This window comes from Taudactylus pleione, unplaced genomic scaffold (assembly GCF_031769625.1).
Source record: "Taudactylus pleione unplaced genomic scaffold, aTauple2 ptg000040l, whole genome shotgun sequence".
NCBI lineage: Eukaryota > Metazoa > Chordata > Amphibia > Anura > Myobatrachidae > Taudactylus > Taudactylus pleione.
In genome coordinates, this window is record NW_028284442.1 from 29258862 (window position 1) to 29284589 (window position 25728).

At 44.8% G+C, this 25728-nt stretch overlaps 2 protein-coding genes across 3 annotated transcripts in view; one reads left to right on the plus strand and one right to left on the minus strand.

The window, feature by feature from the left end:
* LOC148538475 (tricarboxylate transport protein, mitochondrial-like) overlaps positions 1-17529 on the minus strand; it is a 44181-nt gene extending 26652 nt beyond the window's left edge. The window contains exon 1 of the mRNA XM_088455109.1: positions 17317-17529. Coding sequence (XP_088311235.1) covers positions 17317-17461 — 145 coding nt within the window. The 5' untranslated portion in view covers positions 17462-17529. The remainder of the gene's footprint in view (positions 1-17316) is intronic.
* A 233-nt stretch (positions 17530-17762) lies between these two features.
* The window catches only part of TEKT1 (tektin 1), a 32378-nt gene continuing 24412 nt past the window's right edge, over positions 17763-25728 (plus strand). Inside the window, exons 1-2 of one of the 2 annotated variants that reach the window (XM_088455103.1) lie at positions 17763-17786; positions 23519-23735. In XM_088455103.1, the coding sequence (XP_088311229.1) occupies positions 23546-23735 (190 nt within the window). In that variant the 5' untranslated portion in view covers positions 17763-17786; positions 23519-23545. Of the gene's footprint in view, positions 17787-18496; positions 18585-23518; positions 23736-25728 lie in introns of those variants that run through there. The other variant, XM_088455093.1, reaches the window with a different exon arrangement.

A 25728-nucleotide genomic window follows, 5' to 3' on the forward strand; every position in this document is an offset into this window, starting at 1 on the left:
GGAGCGTGGCCTAACCGCGGGAGGAGTACCCTTAAAAAAAAAAAAAAAAACATTGTTGCAGCGGCGCTATGCTCTGGGGAGGGGGGCAATGTGAGCCCTTCAGCCCAGCACATACCCAGGATGATCGCTCCCCCCCACGGGAAGAGGAGACTGCTGCTGCAACAGCAAGCAGTCTCCCTTGTAGCCCAGCACACAGCAGCATGTGCTGGGCTGCTCAGCTGACAGGGAGGAGGGGGTGGCGTCAGACCCGGGCCCCTCCAGCAAGCCCAGGCAATTAGTACCCGCTCCCCCTTCCCATCGGCACCCCTGTGGGTAGGGTTAGTGTTAGGATGTAAGAACAGAGGGTTAGGGGGAGAAGGGGGAAGGGTTATTTGCTTACTGGACCCTTGTTGGGATCCTGAGCATCGGGATGCCGCCATCTGTATATTGACATCAGGCATCCCGACTGCCGGGATTTCATATCCATTCCTGGAGAATGAAGTCAGTTTGACTGACAGTCTGATTTATACTAAGGGCAGGATGTACAAAGCATTGCATATGTGATGCAGCACATCTCGCCACTTATCGGGTACATACCGGCATTAATTACGCCGGTATGTACTTAGAAAGGCGATTAAAATTACAAAGGATAAGAGCTGTTTTTTGTAATAGTTAGATGCTAGAGGGACTTTCAGGTTTATTACCCAGAAGTACATCTGTGTATGCGCAGAACGGTGCATGCTGCCGCGGGGAACACGAGGAGGTGATCCAATTGGACCCTTCTCAGCAGAAACTTTATAATAAGCCCATATGCTTCTATTGGGTTACGCCACCGGGTCCAAGCTCTGGAATGTATTGTATTCCAGAGCTTGGTACATATGGAAATGAGGCCAAACCTTAGAAGAACGCATTTTCTGAGTGTTACCTGCATTTTCATACTTCGTATATCCCGTCCTAAGTGCGAGATTTGTCAAACCCTGAAAAGAGGACAGATTCTAGCGATCATTTTGTAGAATGCACTAAATAAAATCATAGCTAGAAGACATAAATAAAAACTATTAGTTCTATATACAGGTTGAGTCTCCCATATCAGAAATGCTCGGGACCAGGAGCATTTCGGATATTGGGTTTTTTCGGGTTTTCAGAATACCTGAGGCCAGGGTGCTGTGTGAGTCTGGGAGTGTCACGGGAGGCCTAGCGGGAGTCGCGGGGGGGTCCGGCGGGTGCCGCAGTGGGTCCAGCCTGTGGTGCAGGTGTAACAGGAGGGTGGACGTATGCTGCAGGGGCTCGGTCGAGTGTCAGAGGGATTTCCGGCGGGTGCCGCTGCTGTGTAACAGGAGGCAGCAGGGGGTTCCGGCGCTTGTCACTGGAATTTCCGGCGAGTGCATTGGGTCCGGCGGGCGCTTCGGGTATCACTGGAGGATCCGGTGAGTGACGTGCTGTCTGGAGTGTACCGTGGTGGAGATCCGGCATGTGGAGGAGAAGAAGACTCATATTTTCTGGTGAGAAAATGCCTCTGAAGCCACACCCACCTTCTAGTCATTGGCCATTGACACTAGTGACGTCCGGTCACGTCATGATGTCACGGCTGCCCCAAAATATTCCGTTTTTTGGAATATTTCGGTTTTTAGAATATACGGTTATGGGAGACTCAACCTGTATTATATAATGTGATAGTATATGTAACCTGCTGTAGCTAGTGAGACAAATCTGCAACAGCAGATTTCAATCAACTACGTGGAGTAGAATACAGGCCATACACATTGCAATGCAGTCACTGAATGACCAACTCTGCAAGCAATTTGCCCACACAAGTGAACAACTAAATTCCACAGACCATGTCATTCATTCACAAGACCGAACAGCCAGTTTGCAGCTACTAGCTATTACCTAATCACCTGTTTAAGACAAAAAGCACATAGATGACTATTCCACTTGTGCGGCTTCTTCTGTCGTGTAGAACGTGCCCTTGTATCCTGCCCTAACGTCAATCATACGTACCTTTCATGTGGCTATCCGAATACCTGTAATAAAGTTCTACCCTTTTGTCAGAATATCCAGTTTCTAAGCCAAGCTGTAAAAATGGCAAATAGCAATGGCAATCTATTTTCTGTTCAGATGACAGTCACTGTGTACCACCGATATGTCTATGAGCGATGTTGTTCAAAGACATACTGCATCGCCTGTACAGCACAGCAGATGGCCGATATATCTGCAGATATATCAGTGGATCTGCTGGTGTGTATGGGTGACCTGCCGATTGCCCATAGACATGCTGCAGGGACCGGGAGGGCAAATTTAGATGCCCGTCCAGTTGTAACATCAGGCCCGACACATTGTATATGCACTTACCAATCGTCAGATGGTAGGGAAGCCAACCTGTCAACCTAGTGTGTATCCAGCATGTCTACTAGCATTTTCCCTTTGTTTTTCTCTTCCAGAATGGAAGAAGAAAAACATTGGGCATTATGGGTAGAATAAATCTATTTCCAGCAGATGTAACAGGAGTTAATTGTTTTAGCATTGTGTAATACGGGGACTCTCAACCCATACATCGGACTCAGGGGGTCATTCAGACCCACTCGTGAGCGGCAGTACGCTCGCAAGCGGGTCGATGTTCCCCCACTGCGCATGACGGAGGGAGCTCCGTCGTGCGCATGCGCGAGACCCGGCGAGCGACGGGCTCTCCATCGCTCCGGGTCTCGCAGCAAAGGGGGCATGCTGTCGATGTTGATTGACAGCACGCCCCCTTTGGTGGGCGTGCCTGCCAGACGGAGGCGTTCCCATGGGAACGCCTACCGTCTCAAGCTGGCCCCACTGACATCACTAGTGATGTCAGTGGGAGTGATTTTGGCTCTGATAGAGCCAAAATCACTCCAGGGCTTGCGGAAGCGAGACCCTACCGCATGGTCTCTGTCGCAAGCCGATGGTTGCGATGGTCAAGACCATCGCGACCATCATCATGGACGCTCGCATAGCTGTGGGTTACCACCCACAGCTATGCGAGTGTCCATGAGGACGCTCCAAAAAAAGGTAGGAGGGCCCTTATTCAGAGCGAGCGCTCTGGTCAGAGCGTTCAGCTCTGAATCAGGCCCTCAGGCCATTGATGGTGGGTCCACGTTTTTCTCTTTTTGTCAAGCCTAACGAGTTCTACAAACTAATATATTCTACTGTACCTGTGTAAGTTTGTACAAGTTTGATTTAAACCAATAAAAACATTCATTGTTTGCATAGTTTAATATAGGCATGTCATTTGTAAATTGACAATTGAATGTGCCTTAGTAATTAATAATTAGTGCATAAACAAAGCTGATGCATAGATATCATCTGGATTCCAGCCAAAAATAGCCGACAACCCTGTGGTCTAATGGACAGAATGATGTCACAGGATATAAGAGGTAAATAAATAATTGTTTGTAGACATCTTATACATCCTGTTACACCAGGCAGACAGAAGCTAACCTGAGGAATCTGTCATTTATTTATGCAAAGAAATAAACTTGGTGTATTTTATGGCTGTATTCCAAGACTATTGATGTGACTACCAGTCAATGAATTATGGATGTATTAAGGAGAGTGCTTGTTATCCATGAAGTATGACAACCTTCGAATATGTAGTCCAAAAAATCCATTTTAATTCAGCTGACGTCAGTAAAACTGCTCAGGCAGAAACAGAAAATCCAGGAAGGTGATATTGGTAGTCTGCATGCCTATATCCATCATTCTCAGTCCTGCTACATAAAACCTCATAGCTAAAGATGGTATTTTTATTCACATATTTATACGATGTTTCCAAACATTGTTAATTTTGTGCTGTCTTATGGCTGAAAAAAAAACAAATTAATTTCGCTGTGGCACTAAAGCAGTGGTTCCCAAACTGGGCGCCGTGGCACCCTGGGGTGCCTCGGGACACTTGCAGGGGTGCCTCAGGTTGGTGGTCCAGCATCAAATCAAATGTGGACAAACAGAAGCTCAAACCTGTCCACAACCACATTACTGACCCTATGGATGACAGGGAAGCACAATTTACTTCACTTTACTACATTTTTTCAGAATTTCTCAATAATAAACGTTTGACTTAGGGGTGCCGTGAAAACAATGCTGATACTCTAGGGCGCCGTGATTTAAAAAAGTTTGGGAACCTATGCACTAAAGGTTGATTTGCAGAGCACCAACATTATTGCAATACAGTACAAAACTAATTTTAATTTAATGTTAGGCAATGTCACTTTCCTAAAGTGTCTGGGATCATTATCGAGCATGTTGATAAACCTGGACTGTAGAGGGATGGGTACGTTCGTGAGGCTTCTCTGAGCGCCTACCAAGGCAGCTGAGGGCTCTGCCAGGGTGTCCCCTACTCCCAAAATAAGACATGTGGCAGTGTCCCTTAAGCACTGTGTGTTTCAGATAGCAGGATAACGATAAATGCAATATAAAAACTTTTCTTTTATGATTAAAAATTAAATAAATAAATACCACTATGACAAGTAGTAATAAACAATCAGAAATGAACCACAATAGTGAGCAATAATAAAGGATTCGTTCAGAGTAATATGTACAGGCTCATGTGCCAATAACGCACTGATACTATGCATACAACATAACAATACAACATAAATTACCTCTCAGGAGGAGCAAGAAGGTATAAAATCCAGTCAATAAGCCCAAAAAAGCTCAGATCTCAAAACGCGTTGGGAGTACTTGTTTCTAGCCACCAGATGTTTGGAACCTAAAACTTGTGAGTGTCTGGCAGGATCTTTTCCGAAGATAACCCGGTTACTTACCCGGAAGACACTCCCCTCCACTTATTGGCATGATAAAACATCTCATATGCTGCCATAACTTTTTGCCCTTTTGGGTTTATTGACTGGATTTTATACCTTCTTGCTCCTCCTGAGAGCCAATTTATGTTGCATTATATGCATAGTATCAGTGCGTTATTGGCACATGAGCCTGTACATATTACTCTGAACCAACCCTTTATTATTGCTCACTGTTTGTGGTTCATTTGGGATTGTTTATTACTACTTGCTATATTGGACTGTAGAGGATCGTTCTCATCCAGATCCTGTAGCTCAGCGATCGCCCATATGGAGCCATCCCAGTGCCCCTTACTCATGCTGGCATCATTCATCATGCTTTTAAGGTTTTGCCGGGATGTAGTTGGCATCCCGATGGCTGGGATGCCGGCGGTCAGAATACTGTCGCAGTCGGAATACCGGCTCCAGAATCCCGACCGCTGACATTCTGACGGTAATTATTCGGGTTAGGCACTAGGGGAGGGATAGGGTTAGGCTGTGGGAAAGGTGTGTTAGGGGGGGTTGGGTATGAAATTCGGCTGTCGGGATGCCGCTGGTCAGAATACCGACAGCGGCATCCCGACAGTCAGAATCCCAACACCCATAGAAACGAATGGTAAGAGTTTTCCTAACCCCCTATCCTAACCCTCCCCGGTGCCTAACCCTAACCTCCCCTTCCCTGGTGCCTAAGCCTAACCTCCCGCACTCTACACCTAACACCCCCTCTACGGTGCCTAAACCTAACCTCCCCCCAGTGCCTAAACCCAACGTCTCCCTCCCCGCACCCTAATCCTAACACTCCCTCCCCGATGCCTAAGCCTAACCCTAACCCTCCCCATAGTGCCTAACCCTAACCCCGCATCCTAACACCCCGATACTTACCTTCGGGATGCCGATGGTTGGGATACTGGTGCCGGGATCCCGACCGGTCGGGATTTCGGCTCCGGTATTTGTGATTCGGCTCCTGTTGTGATTCTGTCGAGATACAGATGTCAGAATTCTGACCGCCGGGATCCCGTACCTAATCAGTTTTGCCAAAGCTAGGAAAAGCAGATGTACAATGTGGGAATAGAACTCATTAGTTCAAATGACCACAGACCCACACAAACTTGGCTTCGGGGCATTTTAGAGTGGAAGCATTTTTGGGCTGACGACTATCCTATTTACTTGTGTACATGGGGAAAAAAAGGAAAATACCATTATCTGGGGCACATGTATGGATATATTTGTTAGGTAACAAAATAATAACGGTTCTGAGCAATAAAGAGTAATCCCAGTAGGTGGATCACTCGCCAATGTATTTAAACTACTAATTTCCACAATTTGATGTAGGTGAACATAGGATTCATAAATGATATACATAAAATGTTTCTACAATAAAATGACAGTTGTTTTCATTAAACCAAATGAATCGAATACAATACTAATGTTAGCAATACAAGGCTTACAATTATACCAGTAGTTTTGGACCCATCGTACCAGGGATCCAGGTCTGCCCCCGTCCCGGTGCCAGTGCTGCAAGGTTCTCCTCTCCTGGCCTGTCCCATCTCCACCGCTGCAGTGGGAGCCTGCAAACTAGTGTGAGTGACAGAATATAGACACTTCTGCTATCAAGGAAAAACAGTATCTAAAGCTGGGTACACACTTGTCGATATTTTGTACGTTCAACAAGCAATATATCGGTAGTGGATCGGTGAGTATGTACAACAGATATGTCTGTGAATGACGGCGTTCAGACATATCAGGTCGGCCCTGCAGCAAAGCCGATGCCGATTTGTCATGCAGCTTTATTGGTACATCTGCATGTCTATACGGGCAACCCACTGACTGCCCGTACACTAGCAGCAGGAACAGCTGACACTGACATCACAACTGGGCAGGCAAATTTAAATGCCCGAACACCAAATATTTGAAGGGACTCATTTAATATAATTTAATTATACAGCTTATACTACAAACACTGGTATTTCATGCTCATTATTTGATTTAATTATATTCGGCTCAGTTTATTGTGGAAACATTTTATCTGTATCATTTATGAATCATATGTTCGCTTCCATCATATTGCAGCAATTAGCTGTTTAAATATATTGGAAAGTGATCCACCTATTGGGAATACTCCCTATTGCTCAGAACCTTTATTTTAATTATACTATTACTAAAAGCTATTTTTTAACTTAATACCTCCATACGTGTGCCCCAGATAACGGGGAAAACATTTTTTTCACTCTAAGTGCTTTCATATTGACTCAAGGGAATCACTGACAACCAGCACATTACCCATTGTGATCACACTCCACATTGTGAATTGTAATTAGGTTTGGATTTAAGAGATATGCCTAATTAATGTTGTCATTATTTCGTACTATATTCAGGTGACATCCAGACTTGTATCGCTACCTAGTGACAAAATGTGAGTATTCATATATTATATACATACACTCACACACTCTGCATTCCCCAAATTTCGCTTGCATCCCAATTTACCATATGTGAGACAAATAATGTCAGCTATTTTCGCTAATGCATATTAAGTGATATGCTTGGGGTGTTTCTGTCGCTTTAAGCATAGTTTGTGTATAAAATCTGTGCGATACCTGGTGGCAAAGGACACAGAGCAATTCTACGAGTCAGTGTAGGGACCGGCCAGAAGGAGGACTTTGAAAGAATTGGTCGGCTTAACAATTTATTGCAAAATAAATATATATATATATATATATTATATATACATACATATACATACACACACACACACACACACACACACACACACACACACACACAGAGATCAGATCACGTTCTTTATCTCAAAATTACATAGGAGGGCCCACGCCCACAAAATGATGGGGTCCTGCCGGTCTCACCCTGCAGCCAATGGCATCTGAGACACACTGCACACAATAGTATCCTGCCCTATCTCCCAGAAATGTCATCCGCTCCGTATGGCTGCCGACCCTCCCGCTGTTTGGAGGTGGAGACCCAGCTCAGAGAGGAACAGCCACTGCACAGCAGTAGCCAAAGACTGTGGACCCGGGAAAGAGGGGAAACAAAGAGAACCCCAGGGAGAGAAGTGGTTAGCTGCAGACTGGCCCATGAAAGCCCGGAGCCAGGTAAATGTCCCGGGGCATAGGCAGGTACCAGCTCAGTGCTGGTGTTGGGTATGGGTGGAGGGGTTACAAACGCAGGATTTCTAGACAGGGTTTCCAAATGCTTGATTTTCAGAGTTAGTGTGGCCAGCCAATGAATAGGGCATAATTAGCACATAAGCTATAGTCTGCCTCATATAAAATGCAGTGTATGTTATGCTTTATACATGTACAGCAAGCCGTTAGATTCGGCAGTAGTCAGCCTTTCTTCCCGGATGTGGGCACCATTCCACAATTTCAGGCTCCTGGTCTTTGTAGCACTGGAGCAAGTCCGGGAGTCTTGGGGAGCAGCAGCAGATCCTCAATAGCCTTTGTAATATAGTATTAATAATTAACAGTATAGGTGGCTTGTAGTATAGGCCAGAGAGTGGAGGGTATTTCCGGGCAAAAAGAACTGACACCTGCCTTTGCCTATGGAGGGGCGCAGGCTAGGGAGGGTGCCGAATTAAACAGCACCCTCCCTAGCCTGCGCCCCTCCATAGGCAAAGGCAGGTGGCGGTTCTATTTGTCCAGAAACCCCCCTCCACTATCTGGCCTATACTACAGGCCACCTATGCTGCCTGTATGTGACCAAGAACACACCCACAGCAGTGTATAAACAGTACATGGAACACGCATGTCACATGCAGCAACATTGGCAGTTGCCCTGTCATTGACAGCTAAGCAGACGTTCTATCAGTGTGCTGCTGCCTGCTGTCTTGTACCCATCCTGGCTGCAGCATCCCGCACACACACAGTGTGCAGTTTGCTCCCAGAGAGGTTGTGTGTGACTAGTGGCGGGCTGGGCAGGGGGGCAAGGTGCCATGTGCCCCCCGGGCCCCAGCGTCATGCGGGCCGCAGGCAGTCTGTGTCACTGTGACTGCACCGCGTGTGTAGCGCTGACCGGACGGAGTTCGGTCAGCGCTACACAAGTGACAAACACACAGCCGCCGGCTCCGGCAGCTGTGTGTTTGTTTTGATCAGCAGCCAATGAGCTGCTGCTGCGCCCACTGCAGGAGCTGCTCCATCTTCCGGCTCCCGCAGTGGGCAATGGGAGTGGCGTCATAACGTCGTATGACATCTCTCCCATAATGCAGAGCGCCCCGGCCCGGGAGGACAGACGGAGGAGCGGACGGCGGGAGCGGGGATTCAGGTAAGTTTTTTTTTATATTACGTGTGTCTACTGGGGGGGGGGGGGGGCCCTACAATGAGGAGACCACTACTGGGGGCACTACAAAGAGGGGGACTACTACTACTGGGGGCACTACAAGGGGGGTGGGGGATTACTACTACTGGGGGCACTACAAGGGGGGTGGGGGACTACTACTACTGGAGGCACTAAAAGGGGGAGGACTACTACTACTGGGGGCCCTACAAGGGGGAGGACTACTACTACTGGGGGCCCTACAAGGGGAAGGGACTACTACAAGGGGCACTGCATAGGGGGGAGGGGACTACTACTAGGGGCACTGCATAGGGGGGAGGGGGCTACTACTTGGGGCACTGCATCGAGGGACCACTGCTGGGGGCTCTATATAAAGGGCAATACTGGGGGTACTGCATAGGGGGGAGACTACAACTGGGGCCACTATTTAAGGGGCATTGCATAAGGGTTACCACTAGTGGGGGCACTGCATGGGGGGTGGACTGCTACTGGGGGCACTGCATAGGTGGTACGACTATTGGGGGCACTATATAAGGGGCTTACTACAAGGGGCACTGCACAGGGGGGACCACTACTGGGGGCACTATATAAGGGGCTTAGTACTGGGGGCACAAGGGGCACTGCATAGGGGGGGGGGATCACTACTGGGGGCCTGCATAAGGGTGTTCTCTCCTGTGGCACACGGGGGCACTGCATATGGGCACTACGACAGGGGGCTGCCCCATATCTTTATTTTTACCTTACATTAATCCCATATGGACCCGCCCCCTCCCTGGAACACTTGAGGGGGGGCGGCGCCGTAGCACGCACGTTTTTGGGCACCCTGGCTACACGCTACTACTCTGCCAGGGCCGCCCACATGCATTTGCCCCCCAGGCTAAAAGTTGCCAGCCATCCCCTGTGTGTGACATGCACCCCATGGTGTTACCGGCCTATCACAGTAGTCCCATCCAATCACAATAATCCTCTTCAGTTGCTGTGACCGGGAAGTTGTTGTACCGAGGCCCAAGAAATCTCTTGGCAGCCCTGACCTCAGGCACCAGCTGCAGATAGTTAGGTGCTGTGGATTAAAGCCTAATGAAATGTTCTATATATTCAACTTGCAATATCCGGCAATCAGCCTCAATACAAACACAACTTGTCCAGGTGCCTTTCCTAAACATATAACACAGGTAGCAGAAGTGGACGGCACTAGAGGAGTAAATAAACGGCTCTGCCACAAAGCCTTTCTTGTCAACGTTCAGAGTTTATACTACTGATGAAAGAGTAGAACCTCTGAAACAATGGCTGTGTTGCTGAGCGATTTATTTACGCCAGAGTGCTACCTATAAATTAATACACACACGTATAGACTATACAGGAGGCGTGTCGGTCTCTTTTGTATCCCTGAGTGTCGCTGATTGAGGCTGTATGTATATATCATTGTAGATGGTGCGGCACTCTTAGCTAAAAAAGACACTGAGTAGGAAAATCCGGTGATCAACGTCTCAGTTGTTTGACTTTCATGAGGATCAACATCAGGAATGTTAGAAAAAACTGAAACGTTGATCGCAACATTTGCTTACTTAGTGTCTTTTTGGCTATGAGTGGCGCACCATCTACAATGCTGTCTACCTAATCTGTGAAGGCACCAGCCGCAGCTATTCTAAGCAACCCCATACATCAGCAACTGATTGCAGCAATCGTGCAATTTGCAATCAATTGTGTATAAAAATCTTTCCCTCTTTCAATCGATTGCAGATTTGCCACAATCGATTGAAAAAGGGAAAGATTTTCATACACAATCGATTGCAAATTACACGATTGCGGCAATCAATTGCTGATGTATGGGGGCCTTTAGAACCATAAGGGCCAGACCTTAGACATATACATACATACACATATATATATATATATATATATATATATATATAAATAAATAAAATATAGGCAGCACTCCACAAGAAAGGACACGAACAACAGCTACATAGCAACGTTTCAGATGTTTAATACATCTTTCTTCAAGGCATAACTTACAGTGACACATCTTACCTTAAATAGTGGTGAACATAATACCCTAACCAGCGGACACAGCTGCACTGCCGAGTAGGGTGCACTCCAGTGATACAGGCGTCACATGGCGATGACGTCAGACGCCATCCACCATGCGCACTCCAAACCCGGAAGTGTAGGTAACATGGAAACAGAATAGACCACATGGCACCGCTACCATGACAACCCCCAAACATAAACAACCCCATCGCAGACAAAACATTACACATTAAAAATAACCGAAGCACATAGGAGTGAACCCGCTGGATTCCCCGAACTCAGCCATCTTAATTCTTCTGTATAGCAATGATATTAATCCTTCTATGTATCAATAATGAATTTCACACACAATGTTTGTCTTGCTTTTGATCATTTTGACATTAGTAGTGTAATTCTTCATCTTTTTTTATTTTTTTCTTATATATTGAGTTTATAGTGATGGTATATGATGTAATACATACTTTATTATAGTGTTTGTACAAGTGCCTAGGATTGTTTAAAATAATGTATGCGCATATATGCATTGTACTCTATGTTACCAATTTGCTGGCTTATCTGTATTTAGCTAGCTGCATTTATCTTTGCCCATTTAGGTTGAGATATGTGCTTCGGTTATTTTTAATGTGTAATGTTCTGTCTGCGATGGGGTTGTTTATGTTTGGGGGTAGTCATGGTAGCGGTGCCACGTGGTCTATTCTGTTTCCATGTTACCTGCACTTCCGGGTTTGGAGTGCGCACGGTGGATGGCGTCTGACGTCATCGCCATGCGACGCCTGTGTCACTGGAGCGCGCCCTACTCGGCAGTGCAGCTGTGTCCGCTGGTTAGGGTATTATGTTCACCACTATTTAAGGTAAGATGTATCACTGTGTAAGTTATGCCTTGAAGAAAGATGTATTAAACATCTGAAACGTTGCTATGTAGCTGTTGTTCGTGTCCTTTCTTGTGGAGTGCTGCCTATATTTCTCTTGCATTCAGCGTCTGCCCCTGTGCCAGGCTCTCTTCAGGAATTTGTGCACCCCGAAGTTGTTTTACATCATTATCTGGATACGTGAGTGCCGATCCCCTGCTTTACATTATATACATATATCTGAAACGTCAGACTAGGTATCTGCTGTGACAAGAATATGAGTATTCATAAGTCCCGTGAGTGCCACCTCTGCCTGCCTGCTGTCTGATATTGACAGAAGTAGAAGCTCTAGAAAAGGGGTACACTCAGGGTATATGATAGACCATACTAAGATGTAACTCAATTAGTTAGTTAAAGAATGGATGCTATTAAATATCAAATACAGACTGAACATGAGAAAAACTGAAAAAAATATATAAAGGGCAAAATAGCAAGAATAATAAAAGTGCAAAGGTGTAGTGAAAATTAAGTGTTATTCCACTATTATATAGTGAAGAAGCGAAAATGTGAAATAGATTTAAGAATTTAGAAAAATTCTAAATAAAAAAGAAATTTAAAATGCATCACATACCTCTATCATTAGTATCAGTGATAATTCACAATAATTTGAGTGACACACGGGAAAGAAGATATTAATCCACTATTATAGATGATAGTATGAATAGGCAGAACCTGAGCACTTATGCTTGGAGATCTGCGTATCAGTGAAGCGGGAGAGGAGAGTCTCCAGTCCGGGCTCAGTAAAAGATACAGGTGAGCGGCATCTGCTGTCAGGATGCACTAGTACTAGCACACCCTGATGCAAAGCATTGCAGGGTATCCCTGTGCACGGATTCTGGTGAGAGTGCTGCTGACAAAAATGGTTATGAAAGATAGAAAAAGTAACTGCCACTATTTGCCCGTGGTGCTCACAGTATGCGGTGCAAGGGGATTCTCTGTGCACACAGAGGGATCCCTAGGAACTCAACACGTGTTTCGCAGGGGGCTTGTTCACAAAAGTCACCTGGGCAAGATTCGCCTTTATTAGTTGGACGAGTGCCAGACCTTGCACATTATAGATCTATAAAATTTTTTTTTTCAATAAATGCCTTCAGCATCTTCTGAAGTACCATTTTTTAAAAGTTCACTTCATTATGAGCCTTAGGGGCATATTCATCACAATCTGTGATACCTTCAACCAATATCATAATGCAATATTTGAATACATCACAAGGATGTATCAAAAATCGCATGCAGGGACAAAGCTTGCGATAAAGCTCCATCCCTGCGAATCCACTACACATACTCTTCACTGTATTTGTCACAAAAAAATACAGGAAGTATGTGTCCGCGCATGCGCTGCTGCTATCCCCTCTCCCAGCGATCCTACCCATAGCTTACACTTACCTGCCTGGTGATCGGTGCTCTGGTGAGTTCCTCTCTCTGGGACTTCGGTCAGCTGGTCTACAGGCTCCTGCACTGTGACCCCAGTCAACTGCTCTATGCAGCAGCTAACCAGGGTCAAGTTGCAGGAGCCCAGAGACCAGTTGACTGGAGCACCAATCACCGGTCCCTGGATGCAGGTACATTTTTTTTTTTTTAATCTATTTAGACCATACAGCTGATCACAGGGGCCAGCTCCCAGCTCTGCTCTGCACTCTTTGATAAAGCCCCTATTCTGTGGAGCGAAACACGTCAGTGGAATTGTCTGTGGACCCTCTGGGATAAAGCTTTATACCCACTTACCTTATCCGACGAGGAGAAAAGGAGAAATTGGCTACAGTTCTTGAGTGTAGAGGCTGGGATCGAGACGCGGCTGGAGCTCCTTACATCTGCCGCTCACACACATTGCATCGGGTCTCTCCCTGAAGTGTGCCTCCTCCCTTCTGCTAGTCCATCTGCATGCGTGCAAACTTCCAAGCCCTCTGGGGAGATCACCGTTTTTATCTACCCGATGATATGAAGCTCCATGGAGCTCAATTCTATATACTTTGATACTTACTGTTTCTATTGAGCGCTTGGACATTATTTACTATTAATATCATCTACAAAGTGTGGATACGCCAATTATCCCTATTGCCAACTGATTGGGTTCTTTTATGACTGTATGTATCAGATCCACCTCTTTAAGTGTGTTTATTATTCACACAATAGACAGTCAGTTTTCCAAAGAGATCTATTGAATATATGTATCTGTTTTTTACTTATAATATGACCGGTCATTTATGTTTGTTTGTTATGTATGTATATTAAATGTGTTTTTTACCACTTATTTAGTGCATGATTCATTCCATACTGCTCACAAATTTGGCAGATTACAGCGCATAGATATATCCTTTAGTTTTCTCTTGTTACACCTTTTCAGGTGATATTGTACACCCACAGGCACTTTTCCTTTGCTGCTGTAGAAATAATTTATGGATTAATGCAATATTTATTTTTATAGTGCTTGGTCATAGATACAATTTTTTACATTTGCGCAATAGTCAATAAGATGTCGTTTTCCAGATCCGAACATAACCAAGTAGAACCAAACCACTCATCTCTATTAAAAAGTGTAACATGTAAATACTCCCAGCGCTACAAATATGTTAAACAAACTTTAGTGCCCCTGCCCCAGTTCATATTATGCCACAGTGCCCCCAACGTTGGTAATGTAGCTATGTGTTGGGACTCCTGGGCGACCACCGCTTGCTATCCGGTACTGTCAGGGCATACCCACTATGGCCCTAACTGAGTGGAGTTTGTATATTCTCCCTGTGCTTGCGTGGGTTTCCTCCGGGTACTCCGGTTTCCTCCCACACTCCAAAAATATAGTGGTAGGTTAATTGGCTCCTAACAAAAATTAACCCTAGTATGTAAGTGTGTGCATGTGATAGGGAATATAGATTGTAAGCTCCATTGGGGCAGGGATGTATGTGAATGGCCGAATATTCTCTGTAAAGCGCTGCGGAATATGTGTGCGCTATATAAATAACCGGTAATAAATAGATAAATGTACTGCAGATGCAATCATAGCAGCAACAAAAATGCATTATATTTGGTTATTAAGGCTACTTTCACTTCTGCATCAAAGAACTCCAACAACCAATTGGAGTTTAAATTTCTCTGCCTAGTGATACCCATAATAACTTATAAATCGAAACAATGGGGACGACAGGATAATCATATATCCTGGTCATTGTCACTGGGAAAATGCTGTCAGGTGTTATTACGCATGGATGTAAATGGAATTCCTGGCTTAAGTTTACACTGGGGACCAAGGGCCTGATTCAGAGACGCTCGCACGATGTGTATGCAAATTGCACAGCAATGCAATAGCACGCCCAGTACTTCTTACAGAGCGATCACATAGTGTATGCAGGCACCCATCAGCCTGTTTTAAGACGCCCACTTGTGCACGTCATATCCAGGAAATGTATGCAACCATCGGTACATCGGATGCTATCGCAGAGCTTGAGGTTGACCATACCCTGCCGCAAGCACTGCGAGCACTTCAGTGTAAAAACAAGCCAGGTGACGTGTACTATGATGCTGTCTTATAATTATGTACACCTCTAAAACGCTGTTGAGATGCTCAGGCACACCTGCGTTTGTACCTCCACTCCCCCGTTTTTAATGCCCAGCCCGTTACCATCTACAAACGACGGCTTCCCGTCACTCACTCTGCTGGGCTGTCTATGCGCAGCGGGCGAATGCATTGTGAACTTTCGCTACGGTATGCGCACTGCGATGCTTACGCATGCACACAATGCATACACACTGCATGCCATCGGCAGCAGCGAGAGTATGCATCTTAGCGAGCGGGTCTGAATGAGCTCCTAAGTGCATTGGGTTATGCACTAGAATGAACTATAGCCTCTTATCTGCACCTATATCAGGCTTTAACCCTAGATCTAGCATAAGACCTATTACTAGGAACATGACAAGCCAAATTCCACACCCAATCTAACTGCAAACAAATCTCAAACTAGACACTTATAGGGACATATTCAATTAGCTGCAGGGTTTACTCTGCGACCAATTGCCGGCCAAAGTCCCCGCGGCGCGGGGAAAAGCAATTCAATAACATAGCCTTTTTCCAGCGCTGAAAAAAAAAAAAAAAAAAATCGGGACTCGCGCAGAAACACACTGATTCCGCGAAAACTGCGGAATCAGTGGGTTTTTTCCCAGCGTGCGAGACAGATTTGGTGGTTTTTACCTCGTACCTCCATGAACTGCGAAGTAAAGTCTGACTGCGGGGAGTCGCACACGGGGACTCGGGTATCCCCGCTAATTGAATAGGTCCGGCGCGGCAATTCACCACGGGGTAAACCCCACGGCTAATTAAATATGCCCCATTATGAGCCTTAAAAAAGTTTGACTATGAAATGCCCTTCCTCAGCTTATAAACATGTACAAAAAATGCTTCATGCACAGTTTGTGCTGGCTAAAAAGCAAAATGTATATTTTTCATTCTGTTTTTGGTGCTTCAGTCTTGTAAGAACTTGCCAGCCTTTGGAATACAAACGTATAGTACCCCTCTAGTGGGGTGATCACCAATGTGACAGCTGCCCAGAGCCCACTAATGCCTTCTTACAGAATAACTATTACAAACGTTAGGAGGGTTATCACCAATCCCACGTTATTGGGCCCATACAAACTCCCAGTTATGTAGATGACTGGGTTGGGGGGGGTGGGGGATAGTGGAAATCAAATATGTTGGACAATATTGATTTGCAGATTTTGACCAATAAATGATCGGAATCAGCGAATTTGGAATTTTTAACATATTGTATTTTCTGATCCCCTTAGAAATTGCAGATCATCAGAGTCCATCGATCGCCAAATTTTATCACCGATCAGCATCGGGGAATTGCCAGACAGATGTATAGATTTAGTATTATTAACTTTACTGAACTCCACTTACAACTACATTATTAATTTTAAGTTATTATTTAAAAGTGACATTGCCACTACTCTTTTATATACTATTATTAAAGTATAGTTATGATTATGATCATTGATTTATAAAGCACCACTATATTCCTACTGTATGCCCTGTATGTTTACAGAATGTGCCAAGATTCCATGTTCTGTGCATTAAAGAAAATTAAATTAACCTATACAAATACAGGATCAGAAATCCTTATCCCATCAATAACATATGTGAGTGTACTGATCCAGAGCTGGATATATGAAATACCAGGCGACATACAAGGCATTCTGGAATAACAGAAGGGGTGGGTGTGAAGAACAGAAAGGTCACAAAAAGGATGGGCACATTACACATGCAGGATGAGGAGATGGAAGGTCATGGCACCGTTACAGATGGGCAGGGGAACACTCACCAGCCAGTATGGCTTTGCCAGGGTGTGTGATCTTTCCTCCTCCCGTTGCCGCGGCGGCAAGGGACCGGCTCCCAAGAGCTGCTGCCGTCCTGGATGACTGGCAGGGCCCCTCAGTGACGGTGAACGGCTGCAGAACGGACGACATGGCAGTGACTGTCTAGGCAGAGAGACCACCGCCAGTAAATACAGACCCTGAACTCAGCCACGCCTCATAATTAATATTAAATATAGCGACCACGCCCCTCCGTTTCTTTCAACTTTGATTCATGACGACTTGGTCACGCCCACTTCCATGCTAAATTCAGAGAGGTTGCGCGGACGTCACCGGCACGCCCCCTTGTACGTAGATTAGATAGACACCGGCACGAGGATCATTAATAAACAACAAGTCGGACAAAGACTGAACGCTGTCATTGGGTCAACAGCGGCTAGGCGGGCGGGTCCTGGACGCTGGTTGGTTACCGCAAGTGGTAGGGCGATTTTCTGATTGGCGAGTGTCAGATAAGGCGAGTTGCTGACAGGGGCTGTGTGATTGATGGTGTCTCACCTCCAACATGTCACCTCATAGACGTGATTAGATGCAGGCTGCTGCTAAACTAATTGTGTAAGCCAAGTATGATCTAGAAATCATGGAAGGTTATTACATGAATAGCTAAACATTTGTCTGAGGGTGATTTTTGTTTGTTATAGTTACTGCTATGACATTATTAGATAAATTATACAGGTGGCTATAATAACTGTATTGCATTCAGATCTCGGAGGGCAGTCACTATAGTATAGCTACGTTCTGAGTTCCTCTGCGATACAACGTTTTTCCAGCGCAGCCCACACCCCTTCAACACCAGAAAAACAATAGTTATCTTTTTAAAACGAGTATTATATGGTGAAAGATAAATAAAGCCAATTCTTATAGTAGACGTCTGTCTGTGCCATTTGTTCCTTGTTTATATTGTTATTAAGCAGAGGCACAAGGGGGCTTCTGATAACCTGATAAGAAACAATAGGGGTTCCTGGTTTGGCCCCTGTCACTATACAGCGGAGGCGCCATGTAATACAGATCAGCACTGCACTAGTGCCAGGAGGGAGGAATTTATTCTGTGGGATTTAAAGGGCCAGCCCCTGGTGTCATGGAGACGCGTCAGTACTGTTGTCATGGTGACCTCCTTGTTTGGAAGGCCGGGAGATGAGCAGCTGAGAGAGAACTCCTCTACGACAGGCTCATCAGGCGCTGACAGGCTGAGATCCTCCAAACAAACACATCCCTGAAGGTACCAGGTCTATCACCTCTATTCATACAGAAATGCACATTGACTGCTGCTATAAAAAAAAATATCAGACAAGAAAAGAGGGCTGGAAATGTATTGAATAGGTCCATTAATAGGGGTGTATAGAAAGACTGTTGTGCTATACTACTGTATTTTAGCTGAGAATGGTGCTGCGTATATTTGTGGCACCTTATAAATAAAAGCTAATAATAAATTAAGCTATTTATCTGCTAGCATTATTGTACCTGCTTACTGCTGTGACTAACTTCACAGGGTACAAGACAATAATGCAGAAAAGGGGATGCAGTCAAAATGACTACGGGCGGGAGGCTGTCTGTCTAAATCCCGGCGTCTAAATAACGATGCGGGACTAAAGACAGGCGTCTAAAGCCCGACACCGAAATCTAGACAGACGGCTTCCCGAGCGAAGGTAAGCCGGGCAGTGTTTTAGTGCTTAGCCAGTGCTTAGCCATGGGGGGAAGGTTTGCACGGTTAGGTTTAAGGACCGCCAGGGGGACTTAGGGTTAGGCACCACCCCGGGAAAGTTAGGTTTAGGGTGCGGGGAGGGGGGGGGTTAGGCACCACCCCGGGAGGTTTAGGGTGCAGGGAGGGTGGGTTAGATTTAGGCACCCCCGTGGGGGAGATTAGGGTTAGGCACCACTAAGGGAGGGTTAGGGTACTTACCTGCCCCAGTCAGGATTTTCAGCGGTCGGCTTGCGGCATCAGGATTTTGTCAGATGGCTTCCCGGCCGTCAGCATTTCATACCCAACCCCAGAAAAGAACCTTTTGTTTATTCCAGATACAGTGTAATGGTTAGCATTACTGCCTCACAGCGCTGAGGTAATGGGTTCAATTCCCACCATGGCCCTACCTGTGTGGATTTGTATATTCTCCCTGTGCCTGCGTGGGTTTCCTCCCACACTCCAAAATTATACTGGTAGGTTAATTGGCTCACAACACTAATTAACCCTAGTGTGTGTGCGCATGTGATAGGGAATATAGACTGTAAGCTCCACTGGGGCAGGGACTGATGTGAATGGGCAAATACTCTCTGTAAAGCGCTGCGGAATATGTGTGCGCTATATAAATAACTGGTAATAAATAAATAATATCTGTATTATATATCTTTAGTATGCAATTCTGTGATTGGTATATTTTTTTCACTTAAATGGTTCCAAAGGTTTGTTTTCTATTTTATGAGGTTACAAGAGTGATGCACGTTTCTACAGTGCATCCGGAAAGTATTCACAACGCTTCACTTTTTCCACACTTTGTTACGTTACAGCCTTATTCCAAAATTTAATACATTCATTTTTGTCCTCAAAATTCTACACATAATAACCCATAATGACAAGGTGTAAACATTTTTTTGCAAATTTAATAAAAAAAAAACGTAAACATTTTTTTGTAAATTTAATTAAAAAAAAAATCTAAGAAATCACATGTACATAAGTATTCACAGTCTTTGCCATGAAGCTCAAAATTGAGGACAGGTGCATCCTGTTTCCACTGATCATCCTTGAGATGTTCCTACAGCTTAATTGGAATCCACCTGTGGTAAATTCAGTTGATTGGACATGATTTTGAAAGGCATACACCTGTCTATATAAGGTCCCACACTTGACAGTTCATGTCAGAGCACAAACCAAGCATGAAGTCCAAGGAATTGTCTGCAGACCTCCGAGATTAGATTGTCACGAGGTACAAATCTAGGGAAAGGTACAGAAAAATATCTGCTGCTTTGAAGGTCCCAATGTGCACAGTGGCCTCCATCATCCGTAAATGGAAGAAGTTCGGAACCACCAGGACTCTTCCTACAGTTGGCCGGCCGTCTAAACTGAGCGATCGTGGGAGAAGGGTCCTAGTCAGGGAGGTGACCAAGAACCCGATGGTCACTCTGTCAGAGCTACAGCATTCCTCTGTGGAGAGAGGAGAACCTTCCAGAAGGACAACCATCTCTGCTGCAATCCACCAATCAGGCCTGTATGGTAGATTGGCCAGACGGAAGCCACTCCTTAGTAAAAAGCACATGGCAGCCCGCCTGGAGTTTGCCAAAATGCACCTGAAGGACTCTCAGACCATGAGAAACAAAATTCTCTGGTCTGATGAGACAAAGATTGAACTCTTTGGCGTCAATGCCAGGCGTTATGTTTGGAGGAAACCAGGCACCGCTCATCACCAGGCCACTAGCATCCCTACAGTGAAGCATGGTGGTGGCAGCATCATGCTGTGGGGATGTTTTTCAGCGGCAGGAACTGGGAGACTAGTCAGGATAGAGGGAAAGATGAATGCAGCAATGTACAGAGACATCCTAGATGAAAACCTGCTCCAGAGCGCTCTTGACCTCAGACTGGGGCGACAGTTCATCTTTCAGCAGGACAAAGACCCCAAGCACACAGCCAATATATCAAAGGAGTGGCTTCAGGACAACGCTGGCTGGGCCACTCAAGGACATTCACAGAGCCCAGACTTGAATTCGATTGAACATCTGAAAATGGCTGGGCACCGACGCTTGCCATCCAACCTGACGGACCTTGAGAGGTGCTGCAAAGAGGAATGGGATAAACTGCCCAAAGATAGGTGTGCCAAGCTTGTGGCATCATATTCAAAAAGATTTGAGACTGTAATTGCTGCCAAAGATGCATCAACAAAGTATTGAGCAAAGGCTGTGAATACTTATGTACATGTGATTTCTTAGGTTTTTTTTTTTTATTAAATTTGCAAATATCTCAAAACAACTTTTTACACGCTGTCATTATGGGGTATTGTGTGAAGAATTCTGAGGACAAAAATGAATTTATTCCATTTTGGAATAAGGCTGTAACTTTACAAAATGTGGAAAAAGTGAAGCGCTGTGAATACTTTCCGGATGCACTGCATATACAGGTTAAGTCTCCCATATCCAAATATTCGGAAATACGGAATATTCCGAAATACTGAAAATTTTTAGCATGACTGAGAAAGTGAAACCTTTGCTTTCTGATGGTTCAATGTACACAAACTTTGTTTAAAGCACAAATTATTAAAATATATTATAAAATAACCTTCAGGCTGTGTGTATAAGGTGTATATGAAACAAATTAATTTCATGTATGTACACAAACTTTTTTTGATGCACAAAATTATTAAAAATATAGTATAAAATTACCTTCAGGCTATGTGTATAAGGTGTATATAAAACATATTAGCATTCTGTGTTTAGATTTGGGTCCCATTCCCAAGATATTTAATTATTTTATGCAAATATTCCAAAATACGGAATATTCCGATATCCAAAATACCCCTGGTCCCAAGCATTTTGGTTATGGGAAACTCAACCTGTATTAGAAAAACTTAGGTGTGCAGATAAATTCCTTCTTTGTCTAGTACTGTGAAGGTGATCACTCCCTTCATTTTGATGTTTGTAGTCAAATGTCACATAGGCAGTGGTGGAATTACCACCATTAGGAGGTGGCTGTGGTGTCTGGTGGTGCCCCCACAACTTGTCATGGGCCCAGCGACGCTTGCATGTATGTAGATACCATTTTATAGAAATATTTTTGCAAGTTTATCAAAGTATGCACTAAGGACCTCTATTCTCGATGTTACTTAAGCTGGGTACACACCGATAGATATATCGCCCATTCCACTGAATGGGAAATATATCTATAGTACATCACCGGGTGTGTACAGTTGTTCAGACATATCTGATCTGCTGTGCAGCACATCAGATGGCCGATATGTCTGAAAGATATATCGGCCATCTGCTGGTGTGTATGGGCGACCCGCCGATCGCCCGTACACATGCTGCAGGGACCTGGCGGTGATTGGCAGCTCAAATCGGTGGGCGATTTAAATGCCCACCCAGTTGAGCTGCCAAGCCCAGCACATCGGGCAGACGATTGGCAAATGTGTACACACTTACCAATCGTCAGAGCTAGTGTATACACTCAGAGCTATACAAACATTTACTACTGTGATTAGTGTGTTTTTAGGGATTAAAGTGTGGGCTTACATTTTATGTCAATATTAAAGGGACAATGAACTGAAATTGCAAATTGATTATGCAAGAGAGAGACCTGAAGATATTTGAGATGAGACGGGGTCATTATCTGCACAGACTTCCTTGTAGTAATCCCATCGGGTCACTTCTGGCAACAACTGTTTAGCCAACACTGGCTGATCTGATTAAGCTATAAAATTTAAATACAATCATTTTGAATTCAATGGCCTGGAGTGCTGCTCCTGTATTCTGTTTGACATCATTGAGGAGGCGGCACCAGGGCATTTTCTGTTTATATTTAAACTAATGTGCCAGCTTTCTCAGATCTGGACGTGTCTTTTGCCACAGCTGCACCTGCATCTTTATACTAATGGCGCGACCGATTCTGTTCAATATGAGACACCCGCTGCCAGCGGCGCTAATCCATCTCGGTGCGTTGAGACGCAACCAGACTCAGACGCATGCACAGAGATAAAAACATATACACACACACAATACAACATTTCATGCTGTATACGGTTCCCGGGTCGAATGAGTCTTACCTGTGTAAAACCCTGCTTGAGCCCCTGGGTTATTCCAGCGGTGGAAAAAGGGTATTAGTTAAAGGAGGTTATGCAGCTTGAATGTTGAATGTCTGCACAACTTTGGAAATTGAATGTCCCACCCATCGGGCACCCACTATCATGCTCTATTTGAACTCTGAATTATATATATATATACTATATATATATATATATATATATATATATATATATACATACACACACACACATACACACACACAGTATTTTAAATTCTTTATTAAACCTTGCCGCCGAAGGCTGCATCATTACAAGCACACCACTGGCAACATACACCGATTGCACCACTTGTCTGTCTGTGTGCATGTACTCCAGAACCACGCTATAACAACTAATGCAACATCTTTCATGTAGAACATTGTTTTCTTTTCAGATTCCATTCTCAAAGTAACATCAGACAATGGCTAAGCTGGTCCAGCTCCCACCAAAGTTCCTCCCAAAAGAGTGGAGCATTGCCAACCATACTCGCTATGCCAATGCTGAGGCTCAGAGGTCCAGATCTGAGAGGGTGGTTGCCGAAAGTCAAAGACTAGTGGATGAAATTGAAAAGACAACCCAGAAATCTCAAAAAGATGTCAATAAGAAACTAGGTATGTCTTTTGTGTCAGACTGCTGCAGTATTATGCCAGAGTTTTTTTATTTCTGCCTAGAAACCTATACTATACTACACCCAGAGACGTGCAGTCAGGGCCTGTCATAATGAGTAAAATAATACATAGAACATATTTATAAACACAGATTCTGTGTCATAAATATCTGCTTTGCATTATTCTATCATTCTCTAGTATCTCTACAGTTAAAATCAGTCGGGAGGCAGCAAGAGCGCTGCCTCCCACTGACAATAGAAAAGCACAGAAACCGGGGGCAGGGCCATGCCACAGGGCAAAGCGGCACCTATAGAAATGCTTAAATGATGGGGACGTGCTTTCAGCCCACATGAAAGCACGCCCCTGTCAGTCAGACAGATGTGATTGGAAAGTGGATCTGGGTGGGTAGCAGGCATATGCGGGGGGGACACAGTGGATGTGTGGGCTTAGCTGTGGCGGGACCCGGCGGAAATACCTGTCATGTCGGCAGGCCTGGATCAGAGGATCCAGTACCTGCCAGACATTCTGCAGACTTTGGCAGCGGGAAAGGAGCGTGCAAGAGCTCCCGAAGATAGAAGATGCCGAAAGCCCTGGGGAGCCAGCAGCCATGCAAAGAGCTTATAGGCCGCCACCCCGCAGGTGAAGACGCTGTATGATAAACTTTTATTAAAAAATTAAATGTCTTGTATTTATTTTAATATTTTCTTTACAGGCGGACTACAGGTGCTAGCGGGCCCTTAATGTCCGGACATGTAGGCACTTGTGGTTCTCCAAGTGCCGGCAAGCTGGTGCAGGCTTGCTGGGACCTATAGGCCGCCTGTAAAAAACAATATTATCATACCATGAACCCCGCATCCACCACCCCCACCAGGGGTTCGGGGCATATCAGCCCAGTGCTGGTTGTTGCCCGGGAGGGGGGACCCAATTTAAATTTTTTGGAGATCCCCACTTTCCGAGGCATTCCAGCTCTGGTCTGACTAGTTTAGTGGTGGTTAATATGATGGCTGGGGGACCCTACACTGAGTGTACCCCCTGCTATGGCATTATCCCCCTGGCTGCTTCAGCCTGGTGCTGGTTACTGTTAAATAGGGGGAACTCTACACTATTTATTTTTTTATTATAATTTATTATTATTTTTAGGGAGTTGGGGGTGTTAATAAACCAGTACCTCCCCAGCCATTGACCTCACCGCACAACACTGACTACGCCCATACATTGGAAGACATCTCCGATGCCCTCCTAAGTGGAAGAGGAGAGCAGAGAAGTCGCACTGCCAGTTGTGTACATTGATCACACTGCTGGAAAGACAAAATTGCTGATAGCCTTAAGGTGCATACACACGTAACGATTTTAGTAACCAGCGATTTTCGTTCAGATTTTCCCTTGAAAAAGTGACCGAAAATAGTTTACAAAAATCGTTGGTTACTAAATTAATGAACGATTTTGTCAACGATTTTCATGAAAGATTAACAATTTTTTAATCATGCTTACAGTGAATGGACATCGTTCATCGTTCGTTCTGTACAACGAACGATTTTCTAATCGAAAATAGTTATGTTGGACAGTCAGAATGGATGATAAACTATAAACTGGAGCGGACTTGGACGATTATCGTTCATCAAAAAAAAAAAAAACGATTTTTTAAACGATTTAACGATAATTACATTGTTATAGTTAAATCGTTAAAAAAATCGTTACGTGTGCACGCACCTTTAGAGAGGGAATATTACATGTCTCAGAAGGGCTGCTTAATGAAGCCCTGCACAAGTATGTTTTGTGACACAATATTTGTCAAATGGGATAAAGGGGTAGAAAGGTGCATGTATAGGGGCACTCCTTGCTTTGTATAATGATGCATAGCCATTTGCACTCTGACAAAACACTTTATTGGTGAATCAGCTCATAGCTGGCAGCTATCAGGGGTTTGTCCTATATTTTTAATGGATCTCCTTGTCCACCTGCTAGTTGCACTTTGGTGGAGTCATTTATTTCTCTC